This window comes from Canis lupus, chromosome 2, assembly GCF_048164855.1.
Source record: "Canis lupus baileyi chromosome 2, mCanLup2.hap1, whole genome shotgun sequence".
NCBI lineage: Eukaryota > Metazoa > Chordata > Mammalia > Carnivora > Canidae > Canis > Canis lupus.
In genome coordinates, this window is record NC_132839.1 from 58,229,587 (window position 1) to 58,257,070 (window position 27,484).

Consider the following 27,484-nt stretch of genomic DNA (forward strand, 5'->3'; position numbering starts at 1 on the left):
CTCAATGTATTACGTAGACACGTATCTTTCCCATTTTCCCCCCTAGATGGAGATTTCACTGAACTCGTGTTCATTGCAAAATATCCCCAAACCTTTTTCAAAGAAAGTAGGGGTTAGAACAAATGATTAATTACAAAGGCAGACCACGTGTTACCTTGTCAAGGTGCAAATGTGTGTCTAGCCACACTCAGCAAACCCTGCTCTGCCCCAGATGCCCACGGCCTTCCCCTCGCAGGCTCTACTCCCTGGCCCATGCCCCCCGACATCTGGATTGGGACCTCCTACCATTGTTCAGGGGTTCAAACCTTTACCCCCCAGACTCCTTCCTTCCTTCCCAAGCACCTCCCCACCCACCAAAGAGATTGTGTGACTTTTCGTAGTCTTATTTCCAAAGCAATGGATAACTTGAATACATGGGCTATGCTTCTCCATCCATCTTCCTCCTCCTGCCCTCAATTCTAAGGCTTCCCCAAGAGCCATGGTCCTACAGCAGCTGGGAGCTGTGATGCCCAGGAGCCACTCTTCTCTCTTTATTTTTTTCTAAAGATTTTATTTATTTATTCATAAAAGACAAAAAGAGGCAGAGACACAGAAGAGAAGCAGGCTCCATGCAGGGAGCCCGATGTGGGACTCGATCCCGGGACTCCAGGGTCACGCCCTGGGCTGAAGGCAGGCGCCAAACTGCCGAGCCACCCAGGGATCCCCACTCTTCTTTCTTCTGTTTTCTCCCCTGGTTTTCAGTGGGGAGGGACCTTTTCCCCATCAGCAGACCCAGAGAGATGCCAGGGAAGGTGTACGGCCAGAGGGTGAGCACACAAGCCCCCAGCCCAATCAGATGCTCTCTCCCCAGAAGGTGATGTGAACACTATGTCCTGGGGACCTGGCAGGGTACTTCTGGACAGTAATGACCTAAGGATGCTGCCCCCACTACCCAGACCCCCGAAGTGACCCCACTACCTTGTCCTGGTGCAGATAACCTGTCCAGCTTTTGCATTACTTCCCTGAGCTTGATGGCCTCCAGTGAATTCCTTTTTTTGCTTACAATAGTCAGGTTGGAGTCCATTGCTTATAACCAAAGAACCCTCATGAGTATATAACTCTCTCCACTAATAACAATTGACCTGGACTATACTTTTAATCCTAACAATCTGAGATTCTGGGAGCCTCACATAATATAAATTGCAGCACCACAAAGTCAATATTTAGAAGAAAAAGGAAGATCCAAAAGCTATAGAAGGAAGAGATTTAAAATTTCCTGCTAGGGCAGCCCCAGTGGCCCAGGGGTTTAGTGCTGCCTTCAGCCCAGGGTGTGATCCTGGAGACCCCAGATCGAGTCCCACGTCAGGCTCCCTGCACAGAGCCTGCTTCTCCCTCTGCGTGTCTCTCTCTCTCTCTCTCTCTCTCTCTCTTTCTGTCATGAATAGATAAATAAAGTCTTTATAAAAAATAAAATAAAATAAAATTTCCTGGTAGATTGCATTGTCGTCTAACAAATATTCACTCCCTTTCCTCAACCTTGATGGCACGAATAGGCTGACCCACCCATTCATGTTGAGCTTAAACACGTTACTTGCTTTCTCCAGTGGGATGTGAGTGTGAGAGCATGCTAGTCCTGAGCCCGGAGTCCTCTGGGAGTTTTCCACCTCCCACACAGGAAGAATGTGTCCTGAGAAGAATGAGTCCCATGGAGCTGCCCTGACCCCAGCCATCATCCTGGAACCAAGCTCAGTCTAGAGAAGCTGGACTCTAGACAAGCTACAGGGGCACAAACAAGAAATCAGTATTTGTCGTGAGAGTTTGAGGTCTGTTTTGTTATGCAGCATTATTGTGACAATAGCTGATTGATACAGACTTGTGATTTCAGACAACAGATTCGTTGACCCCAGGGAGGGCCTGGTGAAAGGCTTACCTGCTACTCTGACCTGGTTGGAGCTACAGGCTTTGCAGGGAAGCACCAGGAACTCCTCTGCCTGGTACATGGAGTAATCAGTACTGGCAACGACCAGGGTGTCTCCAGGCTTCCATGACTGTACATTGTCTTCCAGATTCAGGATGGTGCTGTTCACATTGGTGTCGATGCTGATGGTGAGTTTGGGCCTCACTGTAACCCCAAACAGGAAGGACTGAGATATAATAACCCTTCGTTCTTGGCAAACTTGTGACTGCCCGCCTCTTCCCTTTTGCTCCCTCAATAAATGCCAGGTTTGCCTATCCAAACCCAAATCACCAGGCTCAGCCCATCCCAGTCTTGGGACAGGTTTTTGAAGTCAACAAAACCCGACCAGAAAAGAGCCATTCATTAGCTCCGGGCCGGGGATTTTCCAGCAACTCCTTAGCTAGAGTTAAATGTGGCTGCTCACCACACCCACTCCGCTCAAGATGTAAAACAAATATAGTTCCTCTCAACTATTATTTACAGTAGCTCTAAGCCCTTCCCCCAAAGAACTCTCATCCCTAATGACTGCCTTCTGGAGATGGCCAAGTGCCTCCACGAACCAACCAACCATTCCCAATCCCTTCTAACGAGCACCTCAGGGACTGGGTTTAAAATAATAGCACCCAGAGGCCACGAGCTCATGTCTGTGCAGGGGAGGTCAGCTCTGGCCACTGCACCTTGGTTCTCTTGGACCTGGCCCTTCCCCTTCCTGAAAGGCATATGGGCAGGGTGGGGCTCTCCTGGCTCCTGCCAGCTCTGAGAACCGTCCCACTGCTCCTGTGTCACAGAAGTACTCTCCATTGCAAGCTTGGCAGAAGCAGCGTGTCTCTGAGATGTTCAGGGGCAGCTGACCGAGCCGCATCCAAACTCACAATGTGTATCCGCCAGCTCGGGGAACGAACCGCGGTTGCATCTCTGTCTCCAACAAGCAGCTGCTTACCAGGCTTCCCACAAAGGAACCGCACACGGTAGCTCTGGCAGGCTCGGCCCTGGTCGTAGCACACAAACCTATAATCCTGGCCTTTTTTGTAGACGACCTGAATGGTGAGGTTAACTCCATCTGGTGTAGAGGCCTGGAAAGGACACGGGAATTACAGAGCAAGATCATTTGTGTGCGTGTAAAGAAGGACAGTGATGATTAATGTTATAAACATATACTCCCAAGTCTAAAATTGTCCCTGCTGCAAAAACTATTTCCTATGGCCCAAGAGGATTATTAAATGATTGAGCATCACTTTTGATGTAAGAAAACAGTTTTGTTTTAAGGAGAACAATGTGAAGTCACAGGATGGGTCAGTGCCTCGCCTGGGGTCCTACGCTACTCCATACCCAAACCACTCATGTACTGCTCACCATCGGGTGAGTGTGTCATGGAGCATCTACAGGGAGAAGGTCCCATTTCAGGAGCTCCTCATAACTCCTACGGCCACCGCTGCCACTGCAAATGGAGGAGGCTGGTATTTATGGAGGACCTGCTACGTTCAATCTACTGGTACCCCAGTGAAGTTGCACATCACGTGGGGAGCCCTTAAAAATACTCATGCCCAGGCCCCATCCTCCGAGGCTCAGATCTGGCATGTCTGGGTGTGGCTTGGGCATCAGAACTTTTCAAAGGGGCCTGAGGGGTTCTAGTGGACAGTCCAGTTTGAGAACCACCTACCCCCCACTACAGTTACAGAGCTAAGTGCTATGCATATGATCACATTCCATCTTCATAGCAACTATGAGGTCGCTGGTTTTACAGAGAAGGAAACGGACTCTTCACAGGGTGAGTAACTTGCCCGAGGTCAACCCAGCAAGTAAGCAGCAGAGCCAAAATTCAAATCCAGACTTAGCCAACTGCAAAGCTGGTGCTTCTCAGCACCTCCCACCCAGGCCTTCAGGCACGCAGCCTAGTGTCCTTTGTTCAGTGTCTGTCTCCTCCCCACATTGGATTCTGGGCTCAGGAGGGCAGGAACCTGGTTTTTGCCTGTCTCTCTGAACCCAGCTTCCAGCCCAGGGCTTGGCACTGAGCAAGGTCTCAGTGATAGGGGCCGACGGGCAAGCAGCTTCAAGGCCAGGTAGAGAATATAGGGAGCAGGCTCCAAGGAGGTCGCGATCCCTGCCAGCTGGGGCTCATCCCAGAGCCCGGGTGTGTCTGCATCAAGCCCGTGGCTGTCATCAGAGACAAGCAATTTAGGGCCAGGCTGCAGCTGCTGTCCTCTTTGGCACAGAGACCAAAGGGACCAGAGCTGGGGAAATAGGGAGGCAAAGTAGAGTCAACCATTAAAAAAAAAAAAAAAAAAAAGCGGGTGGGGGGGCTTTTCAAGAAACATTATTTTGAACACAGCAGGTATCTGTTGTCTTTGGCTTCAAAGGGAAGCTGGAAGGCAGTGAGCTCGGAAAATCCAGCCCTTTCCTGCGAGAGTCACGCTCACGTCCATTATCTCGGGTGGCCTCCAGCGCCACCAGGGAAGCATGAGTTGCAGACTTAGAGGGTTTGAGAAGCAAGCTCAAGGTCGAGGTCGCTGGATCATCAAGCGCAGCTCCTCTGAGCTCCCACTGTTTCCCAAGGAGGCCAGCATGTTCCACAGGAGACCCCACAACGGTGAGAAACAGAGCCTGAACACATCAGTGAATGGAACTGGACTTTCTTCAAGGCACGGCATCCCACAATCTTTTCTTGGGGACAGCGACTCAACTCTGCTTTCCCTGTCCACCCCCTGCTTTTTCTAAACCTGAAGAATGACCTCACTTGGGGAGGAGAAGGATAAAAGGGTTCTATCCTTGTTCTGGGAAGCCACTCTCCACCTTAAGTAGACAAAATTTTCTTACTATTTTTGATAATGATTAATAATTATAAGATAATTAACGGTATGATTAAAATAGTCATTGTAACATAATAAAGCAATGTATGGGCACTGCATATATCATTGCATTACGTCCACAGACTCATCCCATGGGGAACAATGGCTATCCTTTCTGCCCAGAGGGACTAGGGACCCTGAGTGAGTTGGCTTAGGTCTGTAGCCAGGGCTGGAGTGAGGCTGCATGATTTAAGTTGGTGCCCACCTCAGGGGTGTGCAAGTGCAGGGCCAGCAGCTGGGAGAAGGGGCCATCCTAACTCTTTCACATTAACCCTTGACTGCTTCCACGGACCTTTGTTTTGCCAAGAAAAAAACAAGATCCTGGGACACCTAGGTGGCTCAGCAGTTGGGCATCTGCCTTCAGCTCAGGGCCTGATCATGGAGTTCTGGGATCGAGTCTTGTATTGGCTCCCTGTATGGAGCCTGCTTCTCCCTCTGCCTATGTCTCTGCCTCTCTCTCTGTGTCTCTCATGAATAAATAAATAAAATCTTGAAAAACAAAAACAAGATCCTTCTCTAGAATTGAGAGTTTTGAACTAATAAGGGGCTATGATGCTCAGCAAAGTATTGTCAGGGAATGCACTTTTGCAAAATCTGGCCTCAGCCCCAGAGGGGTGGGAGGCATGGGGGCGGGGGGGGGGGGGGGCAGGGGCGGGGGTGTGTGCAGCGGTGTGGGTTGGATCTTTCGTTCCTCTCCAGATCTGCAATAGTTGAGACCTGGAACTCAGGGACCTCCTTGTCAAGGATACTCCTTTTGTTGGAAGGAAGCTGGGCGTTAGAATGTGGTGGACACCTGGGGGTTATAGAGAGTTGTGTTCCTTGGAGGGTCTTGAGATAATAAAGCTGGTAAGCAGACTGTTTTATATTTTATATATATGTATGCCAGCAATCAGTCTCCTCTGCTGCCTCCAAGCCTTCCAATACTTTAGCCTAGGATGAGTTGTACCTCGACATAGTCAGGGAGGAGCCCATGTCCATGCCAGGAGCAAAGGTATGGGCAAAATGGGAAATGCCTCTGAGAAGCTGGCGTAGCCAAGTGGTCTTCTAAACACGGGAGCCTGAAGACTGACACTGGGAGGGATCCGAAGCCTCTGTAAGTGTTCCTGGAGGATTTCCAGAAATACTTTGGGAGGGGAGGCTGCCAAAGGGCTGGACTTCATATAGCCAAGTGAACCAGAGGAATAAGATTATGGCTATTTCAGAATTAAGGCTGGGATCTTCAAGGTTGCAGGAAAAAAATAGAATTAAATCTGGAGAAGATGCACATTGGGAGAGTCAGCCCCTTTTAATTCTTTTGGACCCAAGGAGAGCCTACAACCTGTGATGCACTCTTGGTTGATCCTTCTCAAGCACACCACAGCCACGTGAAGACAGGGCCTTAGCCAAGTAACAAGGGTCATCCGCAAAGGTGGTGAGCTGTGAGGGCTGCGTATTTGCTCAACACACTCATGGAGGAGCCAACCGAGAAAGTCAAGGTCCCTCTTTGGGAGGAGCACCTGGCAGTGAATATCCTGAGCAAACCCTGTCCATCCTATGAATGCTGGTGTTTGTTTCACTCAGCAGCGAACAAGGCTTGGGCATGTTCTGCATCTGGGCTGAGCTCAGCTGGCACCCCAAGTCCCATTCAGATCCTGTTCTCTCAAGGTCTCAAAGGAGATGAACTGAAAAGGAAGGCTGAGAGAGACAAACCATCCCCACACCAGGGCACTGTCAGCTATGGCCAGGGCAGCAGGTATAGGAGGAGGGAAAGGAAGTCGGGGGGAGACTCCAGGAGAGAATTTGGGGTCCTCGCTTGGGAACTCACCAGCCAGGAGTCCGGGAGCACATAAGAGCCTCTAAAATGGGAGAGCTGTGAGAAGCACACCACTCCAGGGGCAAGAAAGCATGTTATCTAGACTCCACTTCAAAATACAGTCTTCATAACTCTGGTTGTTTTGGGTTTGGTACCTGTATATCAATGGGGCGATTGCAGATTTTTCCTGGGTGAGCTACCCGGAGGTCTGAAATTTTCTCCCCACCTTTCGTGTGCGACACTTTGTCATAGTCGAACCACTGTGTCCATTCCACATCTAGACAGGAAGCAAAGAGCGGGGTTAGGCAGGAAGGGCCCAAGGGGGCACGTCCCATTCAGCGTGGCCCCCAAGTGCCCTCGACACAACGGGAGGTGAACACTGTCCGGACATGCACCAGAGCAGTCTGCCAAATCTCCTTGCTTCTCATTAAAAGCACCTCTTACTGACTTTCTCACTTAAAAGCAATAGGATAATATATTCTTCTTTACTGCAGATACTGTAGAAAGGATAAAGATAAAAGCCATGATCAGCCCATTTCTCCAGGGCTGCAGTGAGGAGGCTGCTCTGCACCCCAGTCTCCATGTGTGGGCGACCAGAGGGGCTGTCCTGCTCCCACTCGTTCCTGTTCGGTGCTATCACTTGGCACAAAGAATATTCCGAGACTGAGAACATCCCCTGGGCTATTGGCCACTCTGGACTGATGAATTAGAGACAGCTTTCCATTGCAAATTTAGTTTACTCTGCAGCAACCAAGCGGTTTTACTGGTGCAAGAGAAAAATCTTTCTTTTGCAAAGACAGGAAGTCCAGGCCTTCTATCCCACTCAGGTTTTTCTTGGTCATCCAACACTCCTCACCTTGAACCCACTCGCTGGACGAAGAGACATTGAAATACTCGCCATGCTCTGTCTGGAACACTTTGAACACCCGGGCTGCTGCAGATCCGCGATGCCCTGTTGGGAGAACAGGGGCTTGAGCACCTGGACACCCCCACCCTTACATCATCCCAAAGAGTGTAATTCTGAGCCCGAGTAAGCTCCCGACACAGGGATCTTGAGCTATTTCTTCAAAAGCAAAACATGTTTCAGGCCAATCTTTCTACTTAGGGAAGCAGACTATCTATCATGCCTTCTTTTGTTTCAGTTTTAAAGTTTTTATTTCAATGTGCTGACAAATCTGTATTTCTCCCTTAAATTCCTGTCTAGGAATATAGAACCAGCAGTACCTTCCCCTAGATAGTCAAGGCCCACCCACAGTAACTTTCTAGCTTGAAACATTCCCTCTGTTGGATCTGTCCCAGTTCCCATCTGTCCTGGGTCACTTGTTAGGTGAGTAAGTCAGCTGTGAGCTCTTTGCAAATGTAAATTTTTTTTTAAGATTTTATTTATTTATTTGAGAGAGAGAGACAGCGCGGGCACGCAAGTGGCAGAGGGAGAGTGAGAAGCAGACCCCCCGCCAAGCAGGAAGCCCGATGTGGGCCTCGATCCCAGGTCCCTGGGACCATGACCTGAGCCAAAGGCAGACGCCCAATCGACTGAGCCACCCAGGCGCCCCACAAATGTAAATATTATCTTAGTGATTGGCTTTTCGCCACTTTCGGGTAACACGGCCAATTAAGAGGGGCGTTGGGAGGTGGTTCCACCATGTTCTGCGGCTCACAACGACCAGGGCCTCTTGGTCAGGGAGACGCGGAGGGGATTCAGCCTCTCGCCAACTATTTCTTACCGTGATAATCAATATGGTCTTCCACCGAAGAAGAGGGATCTCCTTTCACAGTTATGAAACTCCAAGGGTGTCTGGAAAAGGCAACAACAGAGAGTGAAGTTCCTCGCGCGTCTGAACCTGCACGGGAGGCAGGGCTGAGACGGAGCCCCGCGAGCGAGCAGCCCTCCCGCCACTCGGGGCCATCAGCCCGCTGGCCGGCTCCCCTGCTGCCCGACAACAGGAGCCTCTCTCTGCAGGTGCTGAGTCTCCTCCCGTGAGCCTCTTCGGCCCCACTCCGGCAGCAGATGGGGTTCGGGTCACAGACACACGAGCCCACAGGCCCACCTACCACCCACCAGGCCCCACGAGGTCCTGAAGCAAGTGCTCTGATGCCCTTAGGAAAGCAGGACGTGGGTTCCAGGAGAGAAACGTTCTTTCCCGGATGCCCGCCTCCTCCGGAGGGAAGCACAGGGAGACGCCAGAGGGGTCCTGCCGGGCGACCTGGGGGCCCCGCACAGGCCTTGAGGGGGAGGAGAGGCCTCTCGCTCACACACTAGGGAATGGAGGAGGGAAAGCAGGGGGAGGAGTTCCTCTGCGGGAGCCCACACTATAAGGCAGGAAGGTCCCCCCATGTCTGTCTCCCTCTCCCCCCCTTATATAAGATGGCCATCGATTACGGTACTCAAGAGCTTTCATTATTTTTGTCCTGATCTTTCTTTTTGGAAAGTAAGTCTTGACTGAAGTTAGGGATTTGATTGGGTCACTCCTTCGCTTAAGATCCTTCAATTGCAGGGGGTGGGGGTGAATGGGTGACGGGCACTGAGGGGGGCACTTGACGGGATGAGCACTGGGTGTTATTCTGTATGTTGGTAAATTGAACACCAATAAAAAATAAATTTATTATTAAAAAAAAAAAAGATCCTTCAATGGCTTCCCATTGCCCTTTGGATGAAAGCCCAAGGTCCCGGGGCACGGAGTGAAAGACCTTCCTGTGCCCACCTCGGCAGCCTTATCTTGGCCCCTTCCCCGCCGAGCACACGCTTCTGCTGCCAGTGCCTCCCGAGTCTTCAGGGCCGGGGCCACACGCTCATCCCAGGGCCTCTGCACCTGCAGGCTCTCGCAGGGGACCTGCTTGCCCTCATCCTCACCTGCAGCTCTGCACCTCGAGCCTTTAGCCCACCCGCTTGCTCAGGCCTCCTTATCACTTCTCTCCCCCTGCCTGCCCATGAAAGCTCCGCACACCTGGTCTGGCCCAGAGCCTTGTGCCAATATCTGCTCAGAAACTGCTTTCTGAGCAAATGAACCACAGACCGCCACACCTCTCAGTTCTTCTACTGATTTTAGATGCTTTGAGTTTGTCCCTCAAAGCGTGTCTACACGGACGAGGGTTAAGACTGTAATTCTTGCCTGCCATCCAGCACCCAGGGGAATGGCCATGACAACATACGGCAAGCACCCATCCTTCCAGTGGCCGTTGGTTCTCAGGAGAAAACAGTTGCTAACATGCATTGAATCCTTAATTTGGGTCAGATACACTGGCAAATATTTTGTTACTTATTATCACATCTACTCCCCTCCCAACGGGCTCCCCTCCACTTTACAGATGCAGGAACCATGCAGAGAGGATGAGTCACTTCCCTGCAGGCACACCTCCCAGGAGCTGCAAATGCAGGCTGCATCAGAGGGGGAGTCCTGGGCCCTTAGTCATTGCCTTCTTCAGCCCAGGCCCTAAGGAGCCAGTCCCTGGTGGTTCTCACTCTCACTGTAAATCAATAAACTGGTCTTTTGGTTTCTAAAACAAAGAAATGGAAGCCCTCTCAGCTTTTGCTAACAGAGGAGCCTTGAGATACCAAGGTGTCCTTGTCATCTCTGACTGCTTGAGCTCCCTGTCCAGGTCCTTCCAGAAGGAGCAACCCCTGGGCTGTCAGAGACCACACTCTGGAACCCAGGCATTTCCCCGCCCGCTGCCCCCCCCCCCCCCCCCCGCCGCCCCCCTGCCTTGACCGGGGAATCTCTGTGCAGCCAGTAAAACGGCTTTGCTGGGAGCCCAAGGGAGGCTCTTGCCCCAGACCTTGGATACGGAAGGGAAGGGCCTTGCTATCTTCAAACAGCCACAGGATGGAGGACCTGAACCTTCACCTGAGCTGAGAACTGATTCATAGGATAAAAGGTGTGGCCACTGTGGGGCAAACGGTTTCCTGTTGGTGCCAAGCATGTGCGAGCCAAAGTCAGGCATGAAGCTAACCCGAGACAAACCAAATACGGCGGAGCACATCAAAGGCCTTCTCTCTGGGTGCTGGGCCGGGCAGAGACATCTTACATGATCTTGAAACAAGTGCCTGCCGGTCCCTAAGGCACACAATGGACCCTTTGCCCAAGAACGGGGAAATGAAGCTTGCTGTTGATCTGAGGAATGGCTCACACACAGCAGATGTCCAGCTGATACTCTGTCAGTGGCTGAATGAACGAATGAGTTCATGAAAAGAGAGATGTTTTGTGTTTTAAGAGTGGAATACGCTTTGTAAGAAAATCTGGGCTCCCAGATACGCCCCCATTGCAGATGGGGGTCTTCCTGCCAGCCACTCCCCAGGCCCAGCACTGAGGCCAGCATGCTGCAGGCAAAGAACAGACACTAAGGTGGACTGCGGGGCGTAGCCTGGGTCCCTGAGCCTGGTGGGAGCGGGGCGTGGGTGGTACCTGAACCCAAGGCGCAGGAAGTGCTTGCTGCCCAGTTTGGTCATGGCCTTTCTGGCCCCGTCGTCCAGGTTCCGTGACCCCTCATCGTTCACGGCCACCGAGAGGATCCTGCCCTCGGGCACCGCATTCAAGTACTGTACCAGACGTTCGCTCTCCTTCATGGATCTATAGGTGTCAAACCTGAAAGGGTTAGAGAGAGTGGGTTTTATTTTTTATTTATTTTTTAAAAGATTTTATTTATTTGTTCATGAGAGACACAGAGGGAGAGAGAGAGAGAGGCAGAGACACAGGCAGAGGGAGAAGCAGGCTCCATGCAGGGAGCCTGAGTGGGACTCGATCCCGGGACTCAAGATCAGGCCCTGGGCTGAAGGTGGCACTAAACTGCTGAGCTACCCAGGCTGCCCAAGAGTGGGTTTTAATAGTCCTGACAGCAGCCCCAAGAAAGGGAGTTCTGAGCACACAGGCATGTGTTACAACAACTAGCCTGCCATCCATAGACCCCAAAGGCTGTGATTTTTAAAGAAAATAGCTTTTATGACACTAAAAACCGATCTTCATGGGATCCCTGGGTGGCACAGCGGGTTGGCGCCTGCCTTTGGCCCAGGGCGCGATCCTGGAGACCCGGGATCGAATCCCACGTCGGGCTCCCGGTGCATGGAGCCTGCTTCTCCCTCTGCCTGTGTCTCTGCCTCTCTCTCTCTCTCTCTCTCTCTGTGACTATCATAAATAAATAAAAATTTAAAAAAATGTTTAAAAACCGATCTTCCCAAACTCAACAAAGGTAACCCACTTTCACACACAGAAAATACCCACTAAGCATGATTTTAAACAAATATCTGTACCACGCATGACGAGCTTTTATAAAGAAGACACAATTTTGTAATGACCCCCAGCTATCCCTCATGGGACTAAAGATTCAGTACAGTTATAATGGAGATTCTGAAAGAATTAGTCTTGGGGTTTAACAAGCAGAACTGTTCTAAAGCGGATTTAGGGGAATAAAGCAGTGTGAATGGCCAAGATTTGGGGAAAGGGAAACAGTGGTGGTATAGGGGGAGGGGGGAGGGGCTGGGTAGGTGCTGGGAGTCGGGGGTTGATGCTCCTGATCCTCAGACTGGTTTGCAAGTGCTTGTGCAAACTGGCCATGCCTGGGGCCCAGGAACCTCATTCCCCCTGCCCCTTGCCCCCAAGGGCCACCTGCTGCCCAACTAGCACGACTCCAAGCTATGATGACACCACATGTCTTCACACATCCTTCTTGGCCTTTCTCTCATCCTTCTTGGCCATTACCTCGTAAGGGCTGACCTACGCTCTCTTTCCTCCAGGTAACCTTCTCAGGTAACCGGAGCCTGCATCTGCATGCATGCGTGCGTCGTGTTTATTAAGAGGTCTCCTCACACACATTCCCCTATCAGGTTCTCAAGGACCCAGACACATCTTTAACCAAAGTAGATTTGGAGGGAGTAGCTGTCCCGTCTCTGGAACCTGCACACCAGCTGTCGGGATGACGTCTCCTCATGCAGCTCAATAAGGCACGCAGCTGAAGGCCAGCTCACCAGGAGAGGCAGCGCCCAGGGGCCGGCACCGCGGGAGGGCACCATTCTCACGTCCAGAGGGAGAACTCTCGGACGTACTTTGCGTCTAAGAGGCTCATCCTGGCTTCCCACATTACCTGTGCACTGAGGATCGTGAGGCCCCAGGCCAAGGCAGGTACTAGGAAGACATACAGGGTGAAGGGTGTGGGCAGATCTGGGTGTGAACCTCAGCTCTGACACTTCCTGGCCTTGTGACACAGAGCAAATGGATTCCCCCAAATCCTGGTATTTTTGTCTGTATGACATGGATAATAACAGAATCAACTAGGTGAGGGGGGGTGGGTCATGAAGATAAATTACAGAGGGCCGGTGAAGTGGTTCACATGATGGTTTGCACAAAGTCCAACAATCGTCCAATATCCCGAGTCTTGCCCAGCCTGCCCCGATGTCATGGCGGTTCCCTGCCGCTTCCCGTGGGCGCCCACGGCTTGCACCCCGTTCTTGCAGACCCCACACCCCACCGCCCCATCCAGCAGCAGCAGAGCAGCTGGGTGTCTGCTTCCTTGCCTGAGGGCAAGGGAAGCTTTTTCTGTGCCCTTCCTGGTGGGTCCTGCCCCCCGAGTACCCAGGGACAGCCTCTGCAGGGCCAGGACAGGAACCCGGGAACCTGCAGGAAGCGCTAGCTCCCGCCAGAGCCGAGGAAAGCCAGGGAAGCCTTGCCATCTGTGCCTCGTAAGTATTTCTCCAGTTCATCCCGTTCTACTGCCATAGCCCCTGCCTACGTCCTGGCCGGCGGCCCCTCGCCCTCAGACCACGGCCAAAGCCGCCCCGCCACCTCTGCTTTCTGGATGTTTGTTTGCCTTCCACACAGTCCTAAACAGCAGCCAGGATGTCCTTCCCATCAGATCAGACACTTCTTGAAGCCCTCCAGGGGCTTCACGTCCCACTTAGAATAAAACCCACCTCATTACGGTGCCCGGCAAGGTGCATCTGCCCTTGCCGAAAAACCTGCCGTCCCTGCACCACATTGCCATTGCCCTGTACCTCCACCCTTCTGCTGGCCCTTCTGTGTTTCCACACCACCATGCCCCTCTCACTACTGGCCCTTTGCACTTGCTGCTTGCCGTCTTGAACACCCAATCCCTGACGCATCTTCACCCTGCAATTCTCAGCTCAAATGTTGCTTCTTTACACCAGCCCACCCTGACTAATCAATGCAAAGTGGCCTTCCCTAGTTGCCCTCCACCATTTCATTATGACTTTCTCTTCTAATTGGCAATGATCACGAGCTGAAATGATGTTGTGCATACATGTGTGCACGTCTGCTTGTTCCCATTAATGCAGCTTCGTTGGGCAAATGCCCAGGGAGGCAGAGACATAATTCCTCCAGGTTGTCTGGCTCGCTGCTCCATCTCAGCACCCAGAGCAGCATCTGGCCAGGGCACAGGCTCTGTACGTGCCTGTGGAATGAAGGGCCATGTGTCTAAGTGAAGGCAGACCTTACCGGTCAGAATGGATGACTGTCGCTGTTTTGGGGTCGATGACATGAACAATGACTCCACGGTGACCCCAGCTCCTCTCAAAAAAATAGCCTCCCTCCTCCATGCCGCCCGGGCGAAGGGTCTTGTTGAGAAATGTCCATGAGAGCTTTTTCTGTCCGTGTAACTCAAGGGTGCCTCCTCGGCCGACCCCAATGTACTTCAGTCCAAAGTAAGGATCCGCCTGGACACTTTCATCGGCCCTACAAGAGAGAGAACAGCTCCCCAAAGTCAGCAGGCCCATGTCCTCACTGGATGCCCAACCCGGAGAGGACTGCACTGCCCCCACTGCAGCCACCGAAGAACCGGTCATGCATGGGGACTGCGCCAGGCCAGCAGAAGTAGCTTCGCGCACCAGACCTTCCTAAGCCCGAGAGCACAATGAGGCCAAAAGGCCAAGCAGAACCACTTATCACTAGTTTACACATTGGCACTCCTTCCCAGCTCTGAGTGTTTCACATTCTGGCCCACATCAGAGGGGGAGTCACCGGGCCATGGGCTGCAGACCCTTGTGAACTCCTGGCTACTGCTTCTGAGGACTCTCGACAGTTCGAAGAGGGAGCAGAGCCAGAGGCAAATAACGTGCGGAGGTTTTCTTTATCTTGTCCATCATAACCGGCTAAATAAATATTCCGAGAGGCTTCCCGAGCCATGACACGGCTGAAAGGCAGCTGAAAGTCTGGCAGGGACTTCTGTGCCTTACACGTGGACCCAGGCCATGAGAAACAATACACCTAGTAAGCTTCGGCTCGCCCCGATCCCCGACGGCTGCCTTGCTCGTGGTTACACCTGGCAGTCTATAAGGATGATTCCCGTCTCGCACTAAAGCCTTGCCTTCGTGCCTGCCTCTCCCCTTTGGAAAGCCGCCTTCCCATCAGATCTGAGAGTAGCATTTGACCCCCCGGCCCGCTCCCCAGAAGCTATCTGCCCACCTTCCATACAAAACGATGCTGAAATTGCCCTGGTAGGGGCAGAGGGCACTCCCAGCGTGCAGCTCTCCTCCGTTATCGATCAGGATGTGCCGGGTACGCAGGACAATCGTCTCCTCGTGGTCTTTAATGACCAGCTTTCCTAAAGCCACGGGAAGGGGGTGGGGTTCAAGAACACACGTGTTGGGGTGAGGTTCGAGCAGAGGCGAGGGCAGACCTGCTGCGCCCCCACCTCGTCCGGGCAGCCAGGAAGGCACGCCTGCATTTCCAGCACTGCCTCGAGCACCGTGCTCCCGAGCGGCTCCCTCTCCCTCCTCCCTGCCCCGCGCTGTGTGAGTGCTGCCGGCCCATCTGCAGTTGTCTCTGTGTGCTCAGCCTTCGACGAGCAAGCATCAGAAGGCCTGACGAGCGAGAGTGCTCTGAGCACCGACTCAAATTTCCCCCTATAAAGCTCCTTTCGCCAAGATCGGAGCTCTGATCCTCCGCTCCCAAGTGCCCAGAGCTGGTGGCATCACTGCCGAGCAGATGCTCTGACCTGAACCTGCAGCAGGTGGCCTTTGTTCTGTCCACCTGGAGCCACAGTGGCCTGTACTAGCTGCTGGGCTCCGAGGCAGTGGAAGGGAGAGAGGTGGGGGGGAGACGGGCTTACCTCCATCTGAGATGTGGATGGAGTTCACCGTGGCAGAAGAGATGAGCAGCAGGGTCCTGCCCTGGCCGATGTGCACATCATTATTCTGGTCGTGGCCAGGGTTCCAGGGCTGCAGCTCAGGGCTCTGGTCAGGGCACTCGGCTGCTGCTGCCAAGGACAGAGAGGCATCACTGCGTCCACCCACCCACACCAGCACACAAGGACAGCCACGGAGCACATCTTCCCGGCTCCTGCCTCTCTCCCCTAGCACTAGGCCTTTGAGAACAACGATACCCTGATGTCCAGTCCCATGCAGGTCTGCGAACCAGCCACTGCCTTTCTCTGGGGTCAGTTTTTCCGTTTACAAAATGAAGGGTAGACCAGATGGTTCTCTAAGACATTCCAGGAGTACCTGTAATCCAAGACTTTCTTGCCTCTGGAAAGAGGTGCTCTAAGAGGCACCACAGCCCCCGTCCCCTTCCACGTGAGGATCTGACTCTAGGTTAAATCTGGCTCTGTTCGCCTGGAAACCTGAGGATGGTATTAGATCACACACGTCACTGAGCAACACTGCTCCAAACGAGAGTGACCCCTTACTAGCGGATGGCATCGAAACTGGGAGGAACAGTGCATAATCTGTGTCTGCCCTAGGGGGAATCAGTCATGCCCTTGGCTCCCCTGAGAGCAGTGACCATTCTAATTGGGTGCCTGTCCTGCGGAAACCCTGCAAGTCCTGTCCGTGGAGTTGCCGGAAGAGATTGCCATCGTCTTTTTTAAAAGAAAGTAATTTGCAGGTAGGTGGGGGGCTCAATGGTTGAGCATCTGCCTTTGGCTCGGGGCGTGATCCCAGGGTCCTGGGAACGAGTGCTGCATCAGGCTCCCCACGAGGACTCTGCTTCTCCCTCTGCCTCTCTCTTTTTCCCTCGAATAAAAAAACAAAAATCTTCTAAAAAAATTTTTTTAAAAAAGAAAGTAATTCAGAAAAAAAAGTTGTCGATATTGAATAATACATTGTTACAGACTAATAAGTTTTGTAAGACAAATGGTACTGTCCAATTGGAGAGAGAGAGAGAGAGAGAGAGACGGGCTCTGACGTGGCACAAGGCTCCCTAGTGGGGCACTCCCCACACCTGTCCAGCCACGGCCTCGGTTCCCCTCCACTGAGCCGCCACCTGAAGAACCAAACGGAGTGGCTTCTGGAAAGCTACGTGGAGTGCCACCAGGACCATTCCATGCAGAGGAATGCATGCCCATGCTGCTCCAGGGGCTTGTGTTTCTGTCCTACATCCTCCAACGGGAACCTGATGCCTCACGGCCTGTGGTGGCCTCGTGAGTCAGAACGTGTAGCTGAACTTCAGGCCCCCGTGGTGGGTCCCGGGGAGGCACTTCTCCCTGGCTCCAGTGGAAGCAACAGGAGGAGCCTCCTCTCCATCTGGTGGGCCGGGCTCTGGTCCAGCAGCGTGCTGTGCGCACGGAGGGGGGAAGAGAACTGCCTGGGATATGGACAGACTCTCCCGGCAGCAAGGAACAATCCAGAGGGGAAGTGGTGGGCAAAGCAAAAGTGGAAGGCGTGCCTCAGAGAACAAGTCCCACTGCCTTCCTGTCCTCTGTCCCGCAGGAGTTGTCAGCCTGAGAACCAGGAGATGTGAAAGCCCCTAGGGTGGGGTGGCGAGGGCCGGGGTGGGGTTCATGCAGCAGGTGAAGGCCCTGCTGCAGGCTGGTGGACATGGGCTCCCAGCTCAGGCTCCAAGGAAGGGCACCCAACAGCTCGTGTCTTTGCAGCAAAGTGGGTGCACAGAATGAGGTTCAAATGGGGGACTGGGACCCCGGGGGACTCGGTATGATTCCCAGCATGGCAGCTCAACCTGTAGCTTCACTTTTGTTCCATTATCTCTGAGATGAGTGTCTGCCCCATATTTACATATCTCAAGAGATGTGAAACGGAGGCATGGCTTGTCTACACTCAACGGCCCCAGAGACGGATCCCAGAGCCACATCATCTCCTATTCTTTGTCCCTCTGAAGGCGGCAGCCGGCCATTCCCTTCTCTGCTACCAAGCATGGGGCGGGCCCTCGGTGATCCCACTGGCCCTCCCCAGCCGCAAGGCTCCCCCCTGTGCCTGCCGATCTGCTCTACTGTCAGCAGTCGCTCAGGCTCTGGACCTCCTTCACTCAGGAGAGAATGGCACATTGTTTGGAAAGCAGCTCTCTCAGCTGTTGGAAACCCCAAGGGGCCTGAGGAATGGCAACACACTGAGAATTATGATTCTCGCTCATCAGCAGACTTCCTGGAGCTTCCAGGACCCTGTGGGGGGTCCCCTGCTTGGGCGTGTGGCAGCCATGGGCTTGGGGGCTGGGGCTCTGCAGCCTCCACCCCACCCAGGGGCTTCTGAGGGTCAGGGCCCATCCCTGGGTTTGTCTTCAGGGGGGTCATGTGCTTGGCTGGCATCCGGCAGAGGCCAGGCCAAGGCCCTGGGCTACCCTCCACCTAGTTCTGGACCTGAGCATCCATTTCCGAGGAGTCGATGCTGCTGCTGTGCTGGGAACACACGTGGTGCTGGTGGGCCAAGTGGTCCAGGCATGTAGCCATGAACATGCGGAGATAAGGCCTCTCAACTTCCTGGGATCAAGCCCTACGGTCTTGCCACCCACATCTCCTAAGACAAGCTGGAATGCCCCTTCACTTTCCAAGAACTAGCCCTGAGTCAGGCTTCATTTCTTGATTTGGAAGTGGCAGGCTGACCCCACAGGCTCCGCTGTCATCAAGAGAACGTGTCCCAGAGCACCAGCAGCATCGGCCCCGGAGCAGGGGCTCAGTGGTCACAGCCCGGCCCCTTCATCAGAGCTGGATATTTGCAGTCAGGAAAGGTCAGTTTCAGCGGGTTTTCATGTACATGAACCAGTCAGCAGCTGGAAACGGTCAGAGCCTTGGCTGGAATATCTTCAGGGCAACCACCCTTCCCAGGAGGGGCCGCAGAGGCAGGAAGCAGGATAGGGAGTGAATGCAAGCCCAGCCCACTGGGGGCGCAAATGGAAAGCTGTCAGGGAGAAGCACGGGCTGGGGCTCCAGTGGTTTACACCCAGACAGAAAAGAGATGCCCAGGATGTGGAGACGCCTGGCTAGGCCTCCCCAGGGCCCCGAGCGAGGTCATCCTATGATACCTGAACCCCATTCCTGGCCTAGAGCTGATGCCCCTCGGTGTCCACTAGGTGAATACATGAAAGAAGAATAAATGACTGAATTCAGGCAATGCTATCAGTTATCTCATGGAGACTTTAAAAACACTGCCCACCTGCCCATCCCCTCCAGACCTGCATGATTCCACGGAGAATCACACAGAAGGAATTCCACTCGTGATAATTAGAGATAACTTCCTGTCCTCCATGGGTTGAGAAAAACAAAATAGAACGTACCTTCCTTTATTCTCATTGTAGAAAAGCATCCAGCTCGACTAATAATAACAGCATTTAAAAAACCAGAGCATCAAGAGTGATGGTATCATTGCTAACCCTCTGCTCAAAACTGACACATGGTCCCCCACCTCTCACCATCTACCCCAAGTCTGGTTTATCTGACGGTTGTTTTCTATCAACCCCGCAAACTTGCCATGAGCTTCTACTTGTTAATTCAAAATCATTCCAAGAAAAAGTTGACATGGAGATCAGAAAACCAGACCTTGCATAGAGCATCACAGCTGACAAGGTGCTCGAATGTTCCCAGACTCTATGACTGCAGAGTGAGGGGGAAGCCTGGAGGTGGCAAGCTGGCTCCCAGATATGTGTTTTTTCTTTGGGCCCCCCAACCCCCAGAGCAGTTTGTAACATTTGAACTGGCTGTCAACACTTCAGAGGAAGGGAATTTTACATAAAAATCTAGATTTCTGGCTTCTCTTAAAAACTCATGAGATCCCGCAATGGGGCACCACCTTCACACATGACAGCACATGGCCAGAATGGAGAAGTGGGCGTCCTCCTAGAGGAGCCTGAACTGGTTGGGGGACCCCGGGCCCTGCCTGGCCAGCCACACAGGTCTGCTTCGCGTGCCTGGCTCCCGTGGACCCTGAGTGTGGAACCCCCGCATCTGGTCCAGCCCCTTGGTTCTGTGGATGATGATGGAAGCTCAGGAGACTGACCTGGGATGGGAGGTTAGCAGGGCCAGCTGGAGCCCAGTCCCCTGCGGCTCCTTCTCTGCCCCCCAGCAGCCTTGCTTCAGGGTGGGGGGTGAGCACCTTCCCACAGAGGCATGAAGTCCCACGGCTCTGGGTGACTCACCTGTGGATGCGGCCCCGGGGAAGCAGGTCAGGCTGAGCCAGCTGAGCATCAGCATTGCTGTGAAGGAGAAGTCCCGCCTGCTGGCAGCGCCCATCCTGGCAGCGCACGCCCACGCCCTGAAATGAAAGCATGCTGAGTGAGACGCGGGAGCTCACCCGGGGCAGACAGGGACAGGACCACTGGCACACATGGGGGCAGCGCCAGCGGGCACGCTCCAGCCAGCGGGTGCAGAGTCCTCAGCTGCCACGACCCAGGGCGAGCAGCCCAAGGCCAGCGGGCCCTGTCACCATCCTGTCCGGGGCCTGCAGCTCAGAGACCCAAGGACGGATGGAATTTCATACTTGGTGCCCCCACCTCCTCCCCTCCAGAATGAAACTTTTTTTTCTCAAGAAGCAGGGAAAACCAAACACACTCCCACTGAACATGAGCTGGAAATTAGATGCCACGAACTTGCTGTGTGAGCTCAGCTTTTTGGATTGACCTCTCTGGGCCTAGGTTTCTTAATTTGGAAAATGAGGACATGGACTGGCTGGAGGACATGGACTGGCTGATTGACTGATTGATTGATTTTGACTGGCTGACGTCTAATCTTTACTCCTTTTTTTATCAGTCGGTGCTTCTAAAATAAGCCTTGATAATATGATGTCTCTGTGTTATAAACACGCTGTATATCACCTATCCAATGGGAGGTGAGAGAGATCGGTAATTGTGCCCCAATTGTTCCCTCCTGACTTGGTAAACGAACCCCTGACTTATCTGGGTGAATGGCCACCTCCTATAAAGGCTACCTTTCCCGGGCAGCCCGGGTGGCTCAGTGGTTTAGTGCCACCTTCAGCCCAGGGTGTGACCCTGGAGACCTGGGATCGAGTCCCACATCAGGCTCCCCACATGGAGCCTGCTTCTCCCTCTGCCTGTGTCTCTGCCTCTCTCTCTCTCTGTGTCTCTCATGAATAAATAAATAAAATATTAAAAAAAAAAAAGACTACCTTTCCAGACTCTCTCATATAAGTTGTGGCCTCGGAATTAAGTTCTAGTCAATATAGCCCCAGTACAATGTGAGAATTCTGGAGATGTCCTTAAAGGAAGGCATGAAGACCCTCCTCTCTCCTCCCTCCTTTCTGCTGGCAGGAATGTGGATACGATGGCTGGATCTCCAGCAGCTCTGTGTGGCTACATAGTAGGAGCCGTGCTGAAGGTGGCAAAGCAAACCTAGAGGAACATCTATCTAGGCCCTGACACTGGGGGGAGCTGAACAGCCTAGACTACGGATTTATCTTTATGTGAGAGGGAATTAAATTTCTGTCATTAAACTTCTATTTTATTGAAGTCATTTATTTCTTCCTTTTTCCACATATAGTCACCGCATACGGTGAATATGGGACTCTGTCTCATAAATAAACCTCAAGATAGGAATTTTAAAAAGATGTCAGTCTGGGGATCCCTGGGTTGCTCAGTGGTTTAGCCTGCCTTTGGCCCAGGGCACGATCCTGGAGTCCTGGGATCAAGTCCCACGTCCAGCTCCGGGCATGGAACCTGCTTCTCCCTCTGCCTGTGTCTCTGCCTCTCTCTCTCTCTTTCTCTATGTCTATCATAAATAAATAAAATCTTAAAAAAAAAAAAGATGTCAGATTGCACCCAGAAAACACATCTGTCCCTCTGTGGCCACACAGATAGCTGAGACTGGGCCTGGAGGGGGTGACCAGTTCCAGCTTCCCTGCCTGGGTTCCTGGGTCCTGTCCTGAGTATGAGTAGCAGCTGTGCCCCGAAACAAGCACAGTTTCCCTCACTGAGAAAGGCACCCAAATCCCTCTCACCCAACATAGGCTCCTCCCCTTAAAATGACTCAGGGACAAATCTGACCATCCCAGGCCTGTGGGCTCCAGGTAAAGCACTTGGGGTGTGCCGGGGGCGGGGGGGGGGGGGGCAGGCAGGAGGGTCTGAGCTGAGCCCCCTGCCCTGGGCCTGGGCCCTTCTGCACAGGTGTACTGGCAGGCGGGGACGGAGAAACCGATACTCTCAGATTCAATGCCCGAGGTGTCCTCCCTGCCTGGCCCAGGCCTGGTCTGTGAGAACAACAGGCCCATTCTAGTCATCCGAGCCGGCCGCAGAGGGCACGCATCGCAGCATCTGGGAACGGCGCCTTTCCCATGGCCCCTAGAAGAGGAGTGTCTGCTTTCCTGCTCTCTGTAATAGAAAGAAGGGGTGCCGGGGACAGGAGAGCTGCACAGGCCTCAGGGGAGAGCCAGAGCCCTGCTCTAAAGTCCCAATCAGTTTGAGAAAACCAGAGAGAGCATGCCGTCTGCTGCTGAGAAGCCCCACATCACCATGGTCTCCTCTGCAGGGCACCCGGACCCCCAGCTGGCACCTTCACTCGGTAACAGAATGTGATAGCACCCAGGGTGGAGGTGATGGGAATGGGCGACAGTCTGGGGCCAGGCACCCCATCTGCCCCAGCACTGGGGGTTCCTCTGTGGAGCTTGGCCTCGATGTGCAGAGTGCAAGTTGGGCCTGCAGGGAGCCTGTAGCTCTGGCATCCTCTGATTATATTATAGGTCATTTGAAAGATATCACACGCATAAAAATCAATTTCCGGGTGGACACGAAAACAATTCCACTGGGAGAGATAATGCTCAAAACTTCTTTTTCTCAACATTAAAGACACCTCTGCTGTGTCTCTGTCCAAGTCACTGGAGGCAGGGAGACTTGCAGCCGGGAAACGTAAACCCCACATTGCCCGGGGGGGTCCGTCTTCTGCGCCTTCTCTCCCGGGAGCAGCTTCCAGCGCCTGAGCACAGAAACCCTGAGGAATATTCTATTGAAGTAAATCCCCAAAGTTTCTCAAATTTCACTTGTGAGTTTTTCACCAACAGAGGACAGCTTTCTCCTTTGGCCACTAAAAGCTTTCTGGCGATGGGCGTTGAGATTCTGCTGGCAAGATACGGTCCTGACACAGTTCCCAGCAGCCGAGGGCCCGGGAAGAGCATGCGTTGGCCAACGGTATTAGAAGTTTCTGCAGGAAGCTACCGGCCCGAGGCTGGCTGACCGCTGCCTGATGGCCCTGAGCCAGTCTGTTGCTTAGAAGGTGCAGCGGCCCCCTCCTGCAGGGCCCACCAGGAGGAGGAAGGCGGATGTGCTGTGTGGAAGGCCAGGCCTTCGGGGTATTCCTCGGGTGTTTGCCATTAGCAGCTCAGTTTTCCAGAACAGCAGCATTCCTGCAGTCCCGGGGCTGCCCAGTCCTCAGGTTTACCAAGCCTCACAGGGACAAGAAGAGGTAGCTTCAAACCAGGAACAAGAGACATTGCTTCTGTCTGCCTCTCCTCCCACCTTCCTGGCCAGGGGCCTGCGTCCTGGCTTTTCCTGCAGGTGGTCCTGGGGTCCAGGGCTTGGCACCTGCAGAGAGGGGGAAGCAGAGTGTTGTTCTAGCCTCCAGAGAGCCACTGGGTCCTTGCTCTGACCTCCCCAGCACAGCAGCACCCTAACCCCAGGGGATAAGAGTCCCCACTGCCTGCAGGCCCGGGGAAGCTGGACCTCTTCAAGAAAACCAGACATGAGCTGAGAAATGAGGGAGAGGGTCAGTTTAAGCTCGGAGGCAGGGAAGTGAAGTGGGCCCCGCAGGGAGATCCAGCACCTATGTCAGGGGGCAAGAGCACTGGGACAGCCGTCTCCCCTCTCAAACCTGCACTGAGGCAAGTCTAGTGTCACTCAAATAGAGACAAGACACGTCCCAGCCACCAGCAGGACAGCGTGGTCCAGAGTCCTCAATCCTGTCCACACAGCTGACATCGGGAAAACCATCTGGCCACCCGGGTCTCCCAGTTTTTCTCCGTAAAGTCTGAGATAATACATCCCAAATTCCAAAGTCGTTGTGGGATCAGGCGAGAGCTTCTAGCCCTGCGCCTGACCCGAGGCCAGTCATCGGGTTGTGCTCTTTGCAAGGTCAGCCCGTGGCTCGGCTTGTAGCGGGCCCAGGGGGTTGCTGCGGGCCAGATCACCTGCACAACTTAGGACCTTTTCTGGATGAGAACCCATCGGTCTATCCCAGTGGCCACCAGAAACCACAGAAACAGGAAGGCTGAGCCCAGAGATCTCATTCCCTCCAGACAGAAATCTCCTCTGAGATAGTGCGGAGGAGACTCAGCCTCCTCTCCCAAGTCAGGCAATGGCAGCCAAGTCCCTGCTCTGCCACTCATCCCAGCCCAGTCCCGCTGGCAAAAGAATGAACCCCACCTGGTCACCTGGTGACCTGGCGCAGGTCCCCCCGGGGAATCTTCAGGATCCCAGGTAAACTCAAGAGGAGCCCCAGCTCTGAGGGATCCAGCAGCTCTGGGGCCTGTCCCAGGATGTGTGTGGCTGCTTTGCTGGGGCCCCGGGGACAGGGAGCCCTACCTGGCTCCTCAGACAGGAGTGCACGCAGGCCCCCTGCTTCTGAACATCAGAGCGTCCCCTAGGTTGCTCCGGGAAGCAGCTCCTCCAGCATGAGCTGCCCCTGCCTCTGGAAACACACCCGCCCAGACCTTTCTGCCTGCTGCCAAAACCGCAAACATTCCAGAAAGACCAGTCAGTGGCATTACAAAGCCTGGCCTCTTCTCCAGATACCGTGTCCCTACCTCCTGAGCCTCAGCCCCTTGTCACTTAGTGTCAGGCTCACAGAATGCAGGAGGGTACAAGGCTTGGTCCAGCCGTCCTGAGCACGTGTGCATGAATCACCTGGAGGACTTGTGAAAACACAGCTTCTGACCACGCAGGTCTGAGCTGGGGCGTGATTCCACATTTTGAACCAACTCCCAGGTGAGGCTGCTGCTCCTGGGCCAGGGCCGTGCTCTGAGCGGCAAGGACCACCTCATTTTACAGATGGGCAGATGTTGCCGGTGTTGCTCCAGACCAATCACTGGAATTCCAAACAAGCATCTGAGAGGAGAGTTTCTATCCAACTCTAACTTATTATGGACACGTGCCATGGGTCACCTTCCCACCTCCCTGCTTGCTTGGGGTGGAGGGAGATGGGGCCCATCGGTTCCTGCCCCCATCTCAACAGGGGCATTACTTCAAGTCATTGTTCAGATAGTAAACACATGCCTCCGTCACCCTTTATACATCCACAGAGGCTTCAAATTCCTTCACCAAATGAAACACCTCCTCTGATACAGGGAATTCCCTCTGGGAGCCACCTCCCTGCAGAGCCACCTGCCCGTGGAGCATGGAGGCGAGGTGCTGCCATTTGTGGGAAAAGACAAAAGGTCACCAAGGCTACACCAGCTCCAGATGGATTAGAACAAGTCCTTTGGTCCTGCTGTGCCATCAGACCCAAGCACCTCATCACACCACCGAATTGGCTCCAGGGGCTGTCTCGACACCCCCTGAGTAGCCACCCTATGGGCGTCGGGGACACAGAAGGGAAGACCTCCACCCACAAAATGATGCCTGTCCCATCACCCTATGCCACAGGCACCAAAATCTAAACGATGAGGGTGGCTGTCCCAGCAAACCAGACAGTTTCTAATGAAGAGCCAACTCTTCGTGACTTGCTAGAGCTTCAGCACTGGAGCAAATAATTTAGCCACAACCATAGCTCTAACCTTGCTTTTTGTTTAGAGCTGTGCTGCCAAATACAGCAGCCCCGAGTCACGCGTGGCAACATAAATCTACATTTAAAATGAGGTAAAACTGAAAATGCAGCTCCTCAGTCCCACAAGGCACATTTTAAATGCTCAGGAGCCCCCTGGGCTGGTGGTCAGTGACTGTCCTGGAGGACGCAGAGCCAGACTGTGTGTCCAGTGCTGCAGAAAGCTGGCTGGACCATGCTAGGTAGGGCGCCAGGCCTCCCGGTGTGGTTTAGAACACCCACACCAGAGCTGCCACTCAGTTCCAAGCAGTGTGCACTGAGTGGTGTCCCCCACCAGGAGTGTCAGCCCCCCCTATGTGGGGGTCACCACAGCCCCAGCCCACCACAGAGGGCCCAGCCCCCCATATCAGAAGCTCTGGGGTGGGCCTGGCCATCTGTGGGTGAGCGAGCCCCCCACCCCAGTGATGCTCACATGTGCTCACATCTGAGAACAGTGCTAATTCGGCTCCAAAGAGACACTTGTCAACCATCACTTCGTGTGTCGACCTCGTGAGTGTTTGACAGCGTGTTGGCTAAGCGCTAACCGTTCAGGCTGTGTCACCAGAAGGATCCAAGTGGAAGTGCCAGGTCTGCGGCTGACGGGCCATGTGTGAATGTGGTGGTCCTCTTACTGCTCAGCTATGAGGGGGGAGCACTACAGCTGCCTTGGGGGGCTGCTGGGCAGGGCAGAATGGTGCCCGCCAGGTGTGTGGCACAGTGACTGAGCCCTGTGCTCCAGGAGTGATGCTCGCACTATCATCTGTGCCCGGCTCCCGCTCACGGCCTGATGCTGCCGACCACCAGCCTGACTTCCTAAGTGGGATTTTCAGGGAGTCCCTCTCACTGGCAATGCCTAGTACTGGGTCGTCAGTTACAAGGCACTGCTAAAGCCAGAGATGCTTTCTCAAAAGGATTACATAGGAAGCTCATCCTCATGGGGACATGCTCATGGAGTGTGGGGTGGGGGCCCCAATATGACACAGGCACCGGGCACTGGTTGTGCCTGAATATGCCCTTCCCACTGGGAAGAGTACGAAGTCAGTGGGGGATCCCTTCAGCCCCGGGGGCCCGAGAGCAGGCGGAGGAAGGCCTCTGGCAACAGTGTGGTTCCCTGCTTTTTTCCAGGAGGGCTTGGCTGGCTGTTCACATAGGGCAGGCTGAATTCCCAAAAAGAGGGGAGGAGGGAGATAAAAAGGTATGAGATGACTCATGTTCACCTCCGGGTATTAACACTCCTCTGGGGGCTCCCACGCTGAGACAACCCACGCTGGAGCCCGGGGCGGTGGGGTAGGGGGGACCTCGGGGGCGGTGGAGGGAAAGCATTGTGCGCAGGCAGCAGGTCCCATCTCTGTCCCCAGCTGGCCCTGGTGGGCTCGCACGTGGTCTGCACCTCCTGGACTTAAGGGCTCTCCCACCTTCGGAAACTTGCGTTGGCTCGGACTCCGTCTCCTCCTCCCCGTCTCCCTGGCCCTGACGCCGTTATCTGCTGCTTCTCCCTCTGCGTCTACAGCTTACCGATCAAACCTTTCTTCAAGCTTCTCTCTTTCGTCCTTGGGATTTACTGAATGATTCCCCTTGGAAACTCGGGCTGTGGGCTCCTTGAGGGTAAACCCACTTTGCCTTTCCTACAGACCCTGCGCAGCTCGGCAGCCTGACCCCGGAGGCCGCCCGGCGATCCTGGACACTGAGTGCACGGGTTTGCCAGGCGGCTGCTGAATGAACAAACGACTTGGCTATCTGACTGCACTGCATCTTCAGACTCTTAGCCCAGTGCTCTCTAACACACCAGGTGGAAGCATGAAGCAGAAACATTTAAACAAGCTGATGATTTTTAAGACGGTAAGTTTTTTTTTTGAAGTATTTTAAGTCATTCCCTCAATGGAGAATCGTCCTTCTTGTAACCCCCTCCTGCCCCCACCAGGATCATGAAGGAAGAGAGGACGTCCTATTATTGATGTAGGTGCTTCTCCCCAGATGCAGAGTCCAAGGCTCATGTGCCTCTGCTCC

At 53.7% G+C, this 27,484-nt stretch overlaps 1 protein-coding gene across 2 annotated transcripts in view; it reads right to left on the reverse strand.

The window, feature by feature from the left end:
* The window catches only part of CEMIP (cell migration inducing hyaluronidase 1), a 138,987-nt gene that overhangs the window by 39,739 nt on the left and 71,764 nt on the right, over positions 1 to 27,484 (reverse strand). The window contains exons 2-11 of one of the 2 annotated variants that reach the window (XM_072801885.1): positions 19,876 to 19,991; positions 15,626 to 15,769; positions 14,980 to 15,118; positions 14,014 to 14,250; positions 10,975 to 11,154; positions 8,299 to 8,369; positions 7,431 to 7,526; positions 6,730 to 6,851; positions 2,877 to 3,009; positions 1,910 to 2,101 (exon numbers count right to left, since the gene is read on the reverse strand). In XM_072801885.1, the coding sequence (XP_072657986.1) occupies positions 1,910 to 2,101; positions 2,877 to 3,009; positions 6,730 to 6,851; positions 7,431 to 7,526; positions 8,299 to 8,369; positions 10,975 to 11,154; positions 14,014 to 14,250; positions 14,980 to 15,118; positions 15,626 to 15,769; positions 19,876 to 19,969 (1,408 nt within the window). In that variant the 5' untranslated portion in view covers positions 19,970 to 19,991. Of the gene's footprint in view, positions 1 to 1,909; positions 2,102 to 2,876; positions 3,010 to 6,729; positions 6,852 to 7,430; positions 7,527 to 8,298; positions 8,370 to 10,974; positions 11,155 to 14,013; positions 14,251 to 14,979; positions 15,119 to 15,625; positions 15,773 to 19,875; positions 19,992 to 27,484 lie in introns of both variants that reach the window. The other variant, XM_072801881.1, reaches the window with a different exon arrangement.